The sequence below is a fragment of the Protomyctophum parallelum genome, assembly GCF_964188405.1.
Source record: "Protomyctophum parallelum genome assembly, chromosome: 6".
In the NCBI taxonomy this organism is placed as follows: Eukaryota; Metazoa; Chordata; class Actinopteri; order Myctophiformes; family Myctophidae; genus Protomyctophum; species Protomyctophum parallelum.
In genome coordinates, this window is record NC_139701.1 from 13,224,309 (window position 1) to 13,236,808 (window position 12,500).

Below are 12,500 nucleotides of genomic sequence, written 5' to 3' on the forward strand. Positions count from 1 at the left end.
CGCGCACACACACACACACACACACACACACACACATCTGACTCATCCAAAGCCTGTTGTTGTCGAGTGACCCACATATCCAGTTCTATCTGGTGGAGGGCACGCACGTTAAGGGTCTTAAGCCTGGGATATATTGCGCCGCCCCTGATTTGTTTGTTTATTATTTTATTCAGCTGCCCCCGTCGCAGATATTATCCAGCAGAGAGTGAGACGACGATTATGATGATCATCATCATACCGGATTATGGGTTTTTATTCTGTTAAATGTTTTATTTCTTTTTTATTTTCCTTGGCTTTCTGACAATGTGGCCCCCTGAACAATGTATTAGACAATCTTTCCGTGGCACGAATATAGTGAGAACTGGGAACGTCGGTTACTGTTAAATATGGTTGTCATTATTCCCCTAAACTAAAGGTTTAGGGGAGGTCTGGTGAAGGAATTACAACAATGACTTCATTATATTTGCATAGTAATACATTCTGAGATATTATGATTCTTTAAGAAGAATATTGCCACCGTCAGTCAGGAGTGGAGAGCTCTAGAGCAGTGGTTTTCATATCAAGGACCATTATTTATTTCTGCATTTGAGCCACTGAGCACCATTTAGCCTCTCAAACCCAAAACTAAAGAATATTTTGTTGTTATTGTTGTTATATACAATTCCGGGATCCCTCCCGTTACGCTAGGCGGGATCGTGAGGCCAGTGCCAGTCAAATGCGCGAAATACCAAAAAGTAGAAGAAGAGATCCTGGGCAACCAGGAAGTGCACCCCCCCACAACACCACAGTGTGGCAGCCTCTAGCCTGTGGGGGATCCGTGACGGAGTTGTTTTGATCAGCGCAATGTTGGATTATGGCTTTATATAAACTCTGATTATGTCTCATTTTGAGCAGAAAAACTACTAATAAGCCCGTGCACGTCGGATTCGCATTTAGACTGTTCTACCATGTGAGTAAATAAAAAAAATCTTGTTTTGGCACAGTTGGGTACAGTAGCTATTCACCAGATTGTCTCGTTTCAGCACAGATTCCACCAGTGGTTCTTGAGGGGGTTCCATTTGAAACCACCGCTCTGGAGGCATTGTTATAGCTGAAGTTAAACATGCATATCATCTTATGACCTTGTCATAAATGCAGACACCTTGCATTTCAGTACTGTTTACACTATACAGTAGGCCTCCTCCCTCCTGCCCAATAAACTACACTATATACAGCAGGCCTCGTCTCAGTAAACTGTATTCTCCTTTCCTCTCCGTTACACTCTTAGACTCCCATACATCCTCATCTATAATTCACCTTATTCTCTCACAACTCAATTGACGTTGTTTTATTGACACCGAACAATGTTGTCACGAGCCTCTGCAGAGGGAATTCATTCAACAGAAAATAGACAAAAAAAAGGTCTGTGTGTGCGTGTGTGTGTGTGTGTGTGCCGGGGGCTGTGCACGTGTGTGGAACTGTGGATGGGTCTCTCTCTCGCTCTCTCTCTCTCTCAAACATCCACGTGTGCACACTGCACACACAAACATTCGCGCGCACGCACACAGCCACACACCGAAAGGAAATGAAAGGAGGGAGCAGGAAGGAAGGATCGCCAGCTGCTTCGTGGGTCCTCAGAAGTCTGCAGGGTAAACAGACTGACTGCTGAGCATCCTGGCAGCACGGAGCACCGCTTCCTATCGCATTCCGTCTCGCCTATCCGCCTGCATTCCTATAGACTAGGCTCTGTGACACATTCCTATATCATCCTATGCGCTAGTAACCTGCATTCCTATATACAATTTAGGCATTTAGCAGACGCTCTTAATCCAGAGCGACTTACATTAACCCATTTTGACCTGGGATCAGATTCTAAAAATGTCTTCTACATCCTGACAGTTTTCTGAAAAAGCTATGTTTCTATGTCAGTCGTTCTTCGATTTAAATAAAAAATAGCAGATGAGCTATGAGCTTGTAGATCTGCTATTTTTCAATAGCTAAAGCATAACATAATGCTAACACCAAAAGGGGTTCCCGCCCCAAAATGGGTTAAGCAATAACAAAAGCATGGCATACATCACTACATAGAAAGTAGTTACCATGAAGAACGTGACAGTGGAGTATCTATATAATGAAACTATATATAAACTATACATGGCACATGCTATACTATATTATACTATACATATGTACTATAAAGTGCTATGACTACATAACATGCAATTCTAGTGCTGTCTACGTATTACGTAACATGCTATACTGTAAGTCCTTATAAAATGCTATAAGTCTACATAAAGTGCTATCTATAGCACAGATGCACTATGACAGAATATGATTATGGCCTATACATACAGTAACATGTCAGCCCTGTCAGACATTTTGGGGGAATGTGTCCTAATGCTCAACACAGCATTTGTGCTGTTCTCTGCCCAATTTCTAAAATATAATAATATAGTAATATAATGTAATGTATATTACTTATTTATTTTTATATTATAAACCTCTATTCCCTGGCTCCCTATAGCGCATGATACCAAATCCCTAATTATGTTCCATAGCTACACTAGCAGCCTTATTGCCAGCTCATCTCATCAGGAAACTATAAAATGCAAGGCAGACAAAGCTCAATCACAGCTGCTTATCAAGTTTCACACGCAAGACAAGTCTCATGTGACCTTCAGTTGATTACACAGCTCATTATTGTCACGGTAGAGTTGAGTTCCTGCATGCATTTGGGTCTTAATAACAACACCAGTTCCTGACACTTATTGGGTGTTGCAAATTATACAACAGTTACCCTTAAAACGAAGAGAATCGCTGAAAAATAATATTTTTTCAATGACAGATGTAGTAGTAATAATAATAATAATGGATTTTATTTATAACGCACTTTATTATTCGTCAGAATCTCAAAGTGCTACAGCAAATGAATAAAAGCACGTCACTATATACGACCACAAATGTCCCAAGAAACTAGCTAGGCTATAGCCACCGAGTCTGCTAGGCTCTGGGAGAAAAGCATGGCTCCAACTGTTTTGATTAGCCGTTCCTATATCGTGGCTTAAGGGGCAGCGGTGGGTTAGAGGAGCGCCCTTGTTGCCGAAAGGTTGCCGGTTCGATTCCCCGGAACGGGCAGGAAGAATCTGGGTGGGGAAGTGATTGTCATCACTCACCCAACACCGCTGAAGTGCCCTTGAGCAAGGCACTGAACCCCCAACTGCTCCCCCTGGAGCTGCTTAGTGGCCAACAGTATAAGACTGTGGTTTGTACTGGTCAGCTCCCAGGTTTTAATGTGTGTGTGTGTGTGTGTGTGTGTGTGTGTGTGTGTGTGTGTGTGTGTGTGTGTGTGTGTGTGTGTGTGTGTGTGTGTGTGTGTGTGTGTGTGTACTGGTTGTGTGTGTGTGTGTGTGTGTGTGTGTGTGTGTGTGTGTGTGTGTGTGTGTGGCTGTCTGTGTGTTTCTATGTGCAGGCGTTGCTGAAAATGAGCACCTGTGCTCAGCTACTTCCCTGGGTAAATAAAGAATAAGATATTATTAATAATAAAATAAAAGAGCGGTTTCAACCAATCAAATTGCTTCCTCAAAACGACCTGCTATTGACTCTCTTGCAGGTGTGTTTGCTTACATTTATACACTCTCAGAGTTTAACTAACCCCCTTAACTTAACCCCCTGGGCTCTACACTCGGTCCTCTCCTTTTTGAGACGGCCAACATCCAACGTCTGGATTTTGTGAGTGACTTTCATGTGGCAGCCACAGTGGGTGCCCCTCACTTCACCAAGTGTGATTCCCCTCCCCCCCCCCCCCTCCCCAAACATTCGGGGAGGGGGGTGAGATTCGGTGCATCCTCCGCAGAACCGTGGACAATCAGACAGGTGTTAACGGTTTACTGAAATCGTTTCGGGCCGACTTAATTCCCACTAGGCGCCTAACACCCCCGGAGGCGTCAGATCCGCTGGGACACGCACGCCAAGTTTGAGATCAATTGGCCGGACGGAGCCAGAGTTATGACAAGTGATTTACTGGATTTAATAGATACTATTAAAAGTTAAGATTTATAGACGACCACCGATTTGACCGACTTCCCACTCTGTATCACTCCCTCGGGTCCTCTGCAATACAGGCGCCAGGTTTGGAGTCGCTCGGTTGGAACAGTTCTCGAGATTATGCATAAAGTCTGCATGCATTATCTATACACAGGACAGTCTGTCTGTCCGTTTGTCTGTCCGGACTCTTGGAGAGATGTTCGCTATACAATTGGAACACTATAAGATTCATGTGGTTAAAAGAAAACCATTCATCGTCACGTCATGAGTCATGACACATGCAGTCGCATTATGCCTCTGCTATAACATCAGCTCTCTGTCAACAAACTAAACAGCTTCAGCCACTGACGTAGCAAAAATTTGCTATTTTTGCTATATTTGAATTGAAAACCGCAAATGCATTTAGTTATAGTTATGTTAACTTTATGAACTGTTAACATAACTACATTGGACACAAAATGACAATAACATTTTAATACTAGTCATTTAAGTACTAGTCATTTAATACTAGTCATGAAGTAATTAAAGTGGGTTTGGAATTGTAACAGCTGAAATCAATACTATATCAGTATTCTGATATTATGCGGGCCGCATTAAGTGAAGGTGGGGGCCGCATGTGGCCCGTGGGCCACCAGTTGCCCATGTATGTTTTAGAGTCTTCGGTGTGACCCGGCCGGGGATCGAACCCCGACCTCCCAGTCTCAGGTCCGGGGATCGAACCCCGACCTCCCAGTCTCAGGTCCGGGGATCGAACCCCGACCTCCCAGTCTCAGGTCCGGGGATCGAACCCCGACCTCCCAGTCTCAGGTCCGGGGATCGAACCCCGACCTCCCAGTCTCAGGTCCGGGGATCGAACCCCGACCTCCCAGTCTCAGGTCCGGGGATCGAACCCCGACCTCCCAGTCTCAGGGCGGACACTCCAACCACAACACATGGCTGATTTTCACTGCTATATACAGTATATACAATCACCAAATGTCATCCTGTGTATTCGCTGGCTTCTGAAATGCAAGTGATATCGCTGAATTAGGAACTCATACACTGACACCGATTTTTGTCATCAGGGGCGTCAATATAGCTGGGGGGTGGAGCCAGGGGAAAGTTCAGAGTTCTCCCAACCGAAATAAACAGTGGGTTGTTGGGTTTTCAAACGCAGATGCTTTAAATACTACTAATTTAAAAGTAGGCGTCATGGCTTGCCAGATCACAGGCCTCAGATCCTTGTTGTCACTCGACAAGGAACGCTACTTTAGAAAATGAAACGAGCTAGAGGCCGATCGGAATGTTTTCCTTGACTGCATGGACATGATCCAGCACAACACAATGGACTGATATATTCGCATTGTTTTCTATAGATATGATCACTGAAACGTATCATAACATATACATTTTAAAAAGCCATTAATTCATCAATGATGTTTATAGAACATGTTTTAGTGAATTCCAAGTAGGCTATACCGACACCATTTGTTTCGACCGCACAACGATGGCTCCGTGCCAAGTTCCAACTGTCTCTAAACTATACTTAGAATTCACTACAATGTGTTCTATATAAACATTATTGATGACTTAATGGCTGTTGATTGATGTCTGATTTCAGTGGCGGTTATGCTTGTGCAACTTGACGCATGCAATAAAGTATAAAGAGATAAGGATACTCTGACAATAAACCACTTGAACCCCGGGTCCCCAGCATAGACAAAGAATCTACAAACTCAACGCAACGCGCTGTGAGCTCATGGTAGCCCTGGCCTGGACTGAAGTGTTTTACGCACTACATTTACAGTCCTTACTTATGGCATGCAGCTTATATTATGACTACTCAAATGTTCCGATTACAAATATAAAGTGCTCACCCCAGGATCATAGATGTTACAATTCTTGCTAGGGCGGGAATAAGTTCCCGGTATCTTTCGTATTGTTAAATAAAAAACAATGTTTAGGCCCAGGCCGTAGCGTAACGGTCTGGGCACCGGACTGGTGATCCAGTCGCGGTGTGCCGCGGGTTCGACTCCCGGACCCGACACGGCCTTTACTGCATGTCATCCCCCCATCTCTCTCCCGTTTCCTGTCAGCCTACTTTCTATCCCTTAAAAAAAATCAATAAAAGGCGTAAGCCGCAAAAAAATATCTTAAAAAAAAAAGAAAAAAAAGCAATGTTTAAATCAGTTTCTGGCCATGCACTTTCAACTATGCGCCCCTATCGCTTGGTGCATTATAACTCTGATAAAATGGCCACCGATCGGATTAAAACGCTTTTTATTGAACAATGCGGAAGACACGGGTACTTTTACCCACCCGGGGAGGATTGTAACACCCGTGGCTCTGGGGCGAGCACTTTATATTTGAAATCTGAACATTTATGTACGTAGACCTTAACGTTCTAAATGGGAAAAGTGCATAAAACAGGTTGAAGTTCCGCCATGACAGACGAGCGCCACGTGAACCATGGCTAAATCGTCTCGTACACATAATAATAAGTCAACTTTCCGAGGGCGAGTGTTCCAGATGTCCTTCTGATGGATTTTTCTCGGGCTAAAACCGGATGTGGCATTTTTTATGGGTGTTCCCGTCTACGACCGTGTCAATGTATTGAATATACATGCTCTGTGTTTCCACACAGCAGACGGTATATAAGCTTTACCTCACCTGGTCCTGGAAGTGCTATAGCGAAAATATAGAACAAGTACTGAGTGGCTGGTGAAACCTCTGAAGCCTGTTTCCACCTCTCTCTCTCTCTGGGATATAGCCTGAATATGATAGGATATGATAATGGAAGTGAAGTGAGTATGAGAGTGTATGTGTGCGCGTTGGGGGGGGGGCTATCTTCTCTCTACCTTCATAAAGGACTGATTATCAGCCCAGGAAGCTGAAGAGGAGGAGAGAAAAGGAAATGGAGAGAGACAGGCAGAAAGAGCCAAGGGGGGGGGGGGGGGGGGGGGGGAGGGGGGCTGACGCAGAACTCACAAAGACTGTTAAGACTCAATTAATGCTGAGACATGAGATGGCCCTGCCACCGATAATGACAGAGAGAGAGAGAGAGAGAGGTATAATGGAGGTGTCTAGATGAGCGGAAATAAGAGTAGATAGTGTTAAATCTATTCATGACTCATTATTTCTCGACGCAGCTCAAAGCCTCCCCTTGACGTCTCTCTCTCTCTCTCTCTCTCTCTCTGTCAGACCCCCAGCTTTCTTCTCTTCTCCCTCCATCTTTCCTTGGCCTTCCTTCATCTCTCTCTCTCTCTCTCTCTCTCTCTCTCTCTCTGTTTACAAACTCAGTTCCTCCATTTGAGCCATTTATCTCGGTCCCTCTCCTCCTCTCATTACAGCATCACATCTCTCCTCTCTCCCTCTCTCCCTCCCCCCCCTCTCTCCCTCCCCCCCTCTCTGTCTGTCTGTCTGTCTGTCTGTCTGCAGCAGGTAATCTCAGACACCACCAGTCACACCACTGGACCAATCAGGTAATCTCAGACACCACTCACACCACTGGACAATCAGGTAATCTCAGACACCACCAGTCACACGACTGGACCAATCAGGTAATCTCAGACACCACCAGACACCACACCACTGGACCAATCAGGTAATCTCAGGCGCCACCAGACACCACACCACTGGACCAATCAGGTAATCTCAGGCGCCACCAGACACCACACCACTGGACCAATCAGGTAATCTCAGGCGCCACCAGTCACACCACTGACCAATCAGGTAATCTCAGGCGCCACCAGTCACACCACTGGACCAATCAGGTAATCTCAGGCGCCACCAGTCACACCACTGGACCAATCGGCATCAGACGTTGCATGCATGCTCACTACCAGTATAGACCAAGGATGACACACTACCGCAAAGTTGTCAAATCAGCCCCCTCCTCCCCCTTGCTCCCCCCCCCCCCCCCCCCCCCCATCTCCCACTCCCTTATTCCCCAAGTCAAAACATCCTATTTTCCGCTCAGAATATATGACCATGCTCCCTGCTGATGTTGGTGAGCCCATGACCTTTAATTTAGGCCAAACGTTCCCCGTTGCACACACAACTCTGACATACATCCAATGGGCAGATTGCCATGAACCTTTCTGAGCGAGTGCATTTTATTCTCCCTGAAAGATGCATTACTTATTTAATCCTCTTCGTGCTGGATAGCAACATAAGGTCTTCACCAACGAACGCCAATGCTGCCTGTCCGAGGATATGTACTGATGTGCATCTATATATATCCTCCTCCCAGCATCTGGTTCATTAATGTTTTGGATTTCTGTAGCAAGATCTTTTTTCGTGGCAGGATCGCTGGTCCTGCGCACAACCCTTGTGCCATTGCTGGCCTTTGGGAGGTGGATGGAGTCCACCCCATGTGACCCCATGACTTATCCTATCCTTAAAATCGTTTAATTTAACCAATTTTGGGGCGGGAACCCCTTTTGGTGTTAGCATTATGTTATGCTTTAGCTATTGAAAAATAGCAGATCTACAAGCTCATAGCGCGCCACCGAGTGGCGCGCTACGAGCTTGTAGGTCTGCTATTTTTGAAAAATCGAAGAACGACTGACATAGAAACATAGCTTTTTTCAGAAAACTGTCAGGATGTAGAAGACAAAATGGGTGCATTGTGGTCCAAAAATAAACAAGCTGTCTCAGCGTTATTGTCAGGGAGGTGTCTCTGTATCGTTTGCGACATAGTCATTCAGTCCGTTTCAAGCGAAAATGTAACTAATTCAGTATAGCAGTAACAATAGCGTGTTCTCTCAGTCAGTCGATACTTCATATCCATATGAGTGAAACGGCCGGGATGACATGTTTATTTTTCAAACACAGTACTTGTATGAGGCGATCTAAAATCCCCCTATGTGGATTACAATGCAAATTAAAAGTACATGAACCCACGGAATTCCATTTGCTCGTCCACATAATGACGTCAATTCTCCATTCATTGTCAATGGGAATGTAATGTTTGTGTAAGATGAAAATCTACACAAATAGCTGAATATACATGTAGGAGCCCCTCAAAAATAAAACGTACCGTCTAATTTTACCTTATGCGTGGACTAAAGCTGCATAAAAAATAAATTCCCCACCCCTGCTCTAGGGGCTGCTATATAGTGGGGTGTTTTAGACTCTAGTCTTGTTTCATTGACTTTTCTTCAAAACTCAACATGGATTTTCTGTCTCTCCCCATCGACATATCCCCCTGTTTGCTTCATCTCATTTCTCCACACCGCCGCATGTACTCTCTCTCCCTCTCTCCATTCCTTTCATCCTCCTTAGTCTCTTCTTAGCATCTCTTTACTCTCTTCTTTTCCCCCTTCTTCTCACCCCCCCCCCCCCACCCCCCCCCCCCCCCTCTCTCTCTCTCTCTCTCCCTCACAGAGCCTGAGTCCATTCCTTGTCCTTGGAGACTATAGAGCTGACAGTCTGGTTCTGCCCAACTTGGCTGCTGGCCCACTTTCTCTGCTCTCTCCTTCTGTCTCTGTCGCTTTCTTTTAATCCTTCTCTCCATCTCTGTCCCCTTTTCACTCTCTCTCTCTCTCATCCTCCCCCTCTCTTGTGTCTGATTATTGTTGAGGTCTGTCTGCTCAGGGGATCAATCAATCAATCAATCAATCCATCCATATCTTTTACTGTGCATCTGAGTTTCTTTTCTGCCATCTTTTTTTTTGTTCCCTCCACACCTCAGAGCAAAGCCCCAAAAGGTTTCTCTTTTTGAATGTTGCTCGCGGTATGCGTGTAATTGTATGCAGGGCCCAGTGGGGCTGTGTTTGGGTGTACGAGTGTTCTGTGTTTCCGAGTGGAACACGGAGGAGGGTGGAGGGAGGATTTAGAGTAGTTGCTTCTCAACCTATTTCTGGCTCAGTGAAATAAAACAATGCTGACCTGCAATGCCCCGGCTCTGCTCTGCAACAGACCCACTGGATACTGAACCGTGCTCTAAGCCATTAGCCTTTAAATCTGACTTGGTTCATTATTGGAGACATGTGGGCCCCATTATTATCGGAAGAGCAGGGAAAAAACTGGGATAAGGCACACTGTCTTGTGCGGGATTCCTGTTCTATCCTACTCATCTATCCGACACACCTGTCCCTCGTAGGTGTACATAAGGACATTTTCCTTCTACCTCATTATTATTAACACATTTTGGACTGAGGTCGATAAAAAAAAAGGCTTCTAAATCCTAAAACAATTCAGAAAAACCCATGTTTCTATGTCAGTGATGCTCAACCTTTTTCATGTCAAGGACCCCAGAATTATCTCCATTGGGCCACGGACCCCCATCTCAAAATATGTAGTTCCAGGGACCCCCCCAGAAGCAAATATTTTAGTTAAACATGTTCGCTCTGAAATATATATTCAATGATTTGCGCCACATTTTAACAATTTTTCAAAAATAGCAGATCTACAAGCTCATAGCGTGCCACTCGGTGGCGCGCTACGAGCTTGTAGATCTGCTATTGTTCAATAGCTAAAGTATAACATAATTATTGAAACACCAACAGGGGTTCCTGTCCAGAATAGTTCAAATCTGACCCTGATATGATATAATGTGTGCATTGAAAGTGAGTGACAAAAGAAATCAACACATTATCCCATCTCCAATTTTCCATACCTACGATTGATTACTTTGTTGCGAACGCAGTGAGCCACTTACTATGAGACCCTGCTGCTCATGTCTGTGTGTCTGTCCCGCTGTGACACCACCCGCCCGCCACCAGAGGGCGCAGCTGTAGCACACACACACACACACACACACACACAGGGCGCAGCTGTAGCACACACAAACACACACACACACACACACACACACACACACACACAACCACACACACACGAGCTGCGTTCGCTTCCCGCGTTTGCGCGTCTTACTTGTCTACTTACTATTTGTATATTATCTGTGGTGAGAACCACATATAAACCCTCCATGCGGGTTTCTTTTCTCACCTGCACATATTTCTCTTTTATTGATGTTACCTTTTTTTGTACTGTTTTTATTGTGCGAATAAATCATGTTCTGAAACAACAGCTTGTAGCGGAAATGTAATCATGGGTTCCATTCTGTCAGAAGCCAACGTGCCGGCAACGTGTGTATGCAAAGACAATAAGCCACACGTATTCAGACAGAAATCTGACGCCATGTTATTATTATATACGAAATGAACTGACACAAGCACTACCGTATGGGATTAGTGTCATCATCTCATCTTGACAATCGTCATAGACTAGAGCCACTCTTAAAATATTCATGGTTCTCACTACCTTCACCTATACAGCATCTTCTAACTGTATGAATTGTGAAACGCCTCATGTGTTGTCTTCCCCGGCGACGTCCACTGTCCCCAGAGACAAGAGGCGACGTCCACTGTCCTCAGAGAGACAAGAGGTGACGTCCACTGTCCTCAGAGACAAGAGGTGACGTCCACTGTCCTCAGAGAGACAAGAGACAACGTCCACTGTCCTCAGAGACAAGAGGTGACGTCCACTGTCCTCAGAGAGACAAGAGACAACGTCCACTGTCCTCAGAGAGACAAGAGGTGACGTCCACTGTCCTCAGAGACAAGAGGTGACGTCCACTGTCCTCAGAGAGACAAGAGGCGACGTCCACTGTCCTCAGAGAGACAAGAGGTGACGTCCACTGTCCTCAGAGAGACAAGAGGAGACGTCCACTGTCCTCAGAGAGACAAGAGGTGACGTCCACTGTCCTCAGAGAGACAAGAGGTGACGTCCACTGTCCTCAGAGAGACAAGAGACAACGTCCACTGTCCTCAGAGACAAGAGGTGACGTCCACTGTCCTCAGGGAGACAAGAGGAGACGTCCACTGTCCTCAGAGAGACAAGAGACAACGTCCACTGTCCTCAGAGAGACAAGAGGAGACGTCCACTGTCCTCAGAGACAAGAGGTGACGTCCACTGTCCTCAGGGAGACAAGAGGCGAAGTCCACTGTCCTCAGAGAGACAAGAGGCGACGTCCACTGTCATCAGAGAGACAAGAGGCGACCTCCACTGTCCTCAGAGACAAGAGACAATGTCCACTGTCCTCAGAGAGACAAGAGGAGACGTCCACTGTCCTCAGAGAGACAAGAGACAACGTCCACTGTCCTCAGAGAGACAAGAGGAGACGTCCACTGTCCTCAGAGACAAGAGGTGACGTCCACTGTCCTCAGGGAGACAAGAGGCGAAGTCCACTGTCCTCAGAGAGACAAGAGGCGACGTCCACTGTCATCAGAGAGACAAGAGGCGACCTCCACTGTCCTCAGAGACAAGAGACAATGTCCACTGTCCTCAGAGACAAGAGGTGACGTCCACTGTCCTCAGAGAGACAAGAGGTGACGTCCACTGTCCTCAGAGAGACAAGAGGTGACGTCCACTGTCCTCAGAGAGACAAGAGGCGACCTCCACTGTCCTCAGAGACAAGAGACAATGTCCACTGTCCTCAGAGAGACAAGAGGTGACGTCCACTGTCCTCAGAGACAAGAGGAGACGTCCAC

General features: G+C 45.8%; 1 protein-coding gene across 1 annotated transcript in view; it reads right to left on the reverse strand.

The window, feature by feature from the left end:
* The window catches only part of tle2b (TLE family member 2, transcriptional corepressor b), a 102,909-nt gene that overhangs the window by 41,871 nt on the left and 48,538 nt on the right, over nt 1-12,500 (reverse strand). Inside the window, exons 6-9 of the mRNA XM_083766618.1 lie at nt 12,406-12,500; nt 12,102-12,228; nt 11,736-11,831; nt 11,347-11,525 (exon numbers count right to left, since the gene is read on the reverse strand). The exon at nt 12,406-12,500 is cut by the window's right edge and continues 61 nt beyond it. Coding sequence (XP_083622744.1) covers nt 11,347-11,525; nt 11,736-11,831; nt 12,102-12,228; nt 12,406-12,500 — 497 coding nt within the window. The remainder of the gene's footprint in view (nt 1-11,346; nt 11,526-11,735; nt 11,832-12,101; nt 12,229-12,405) is intronic.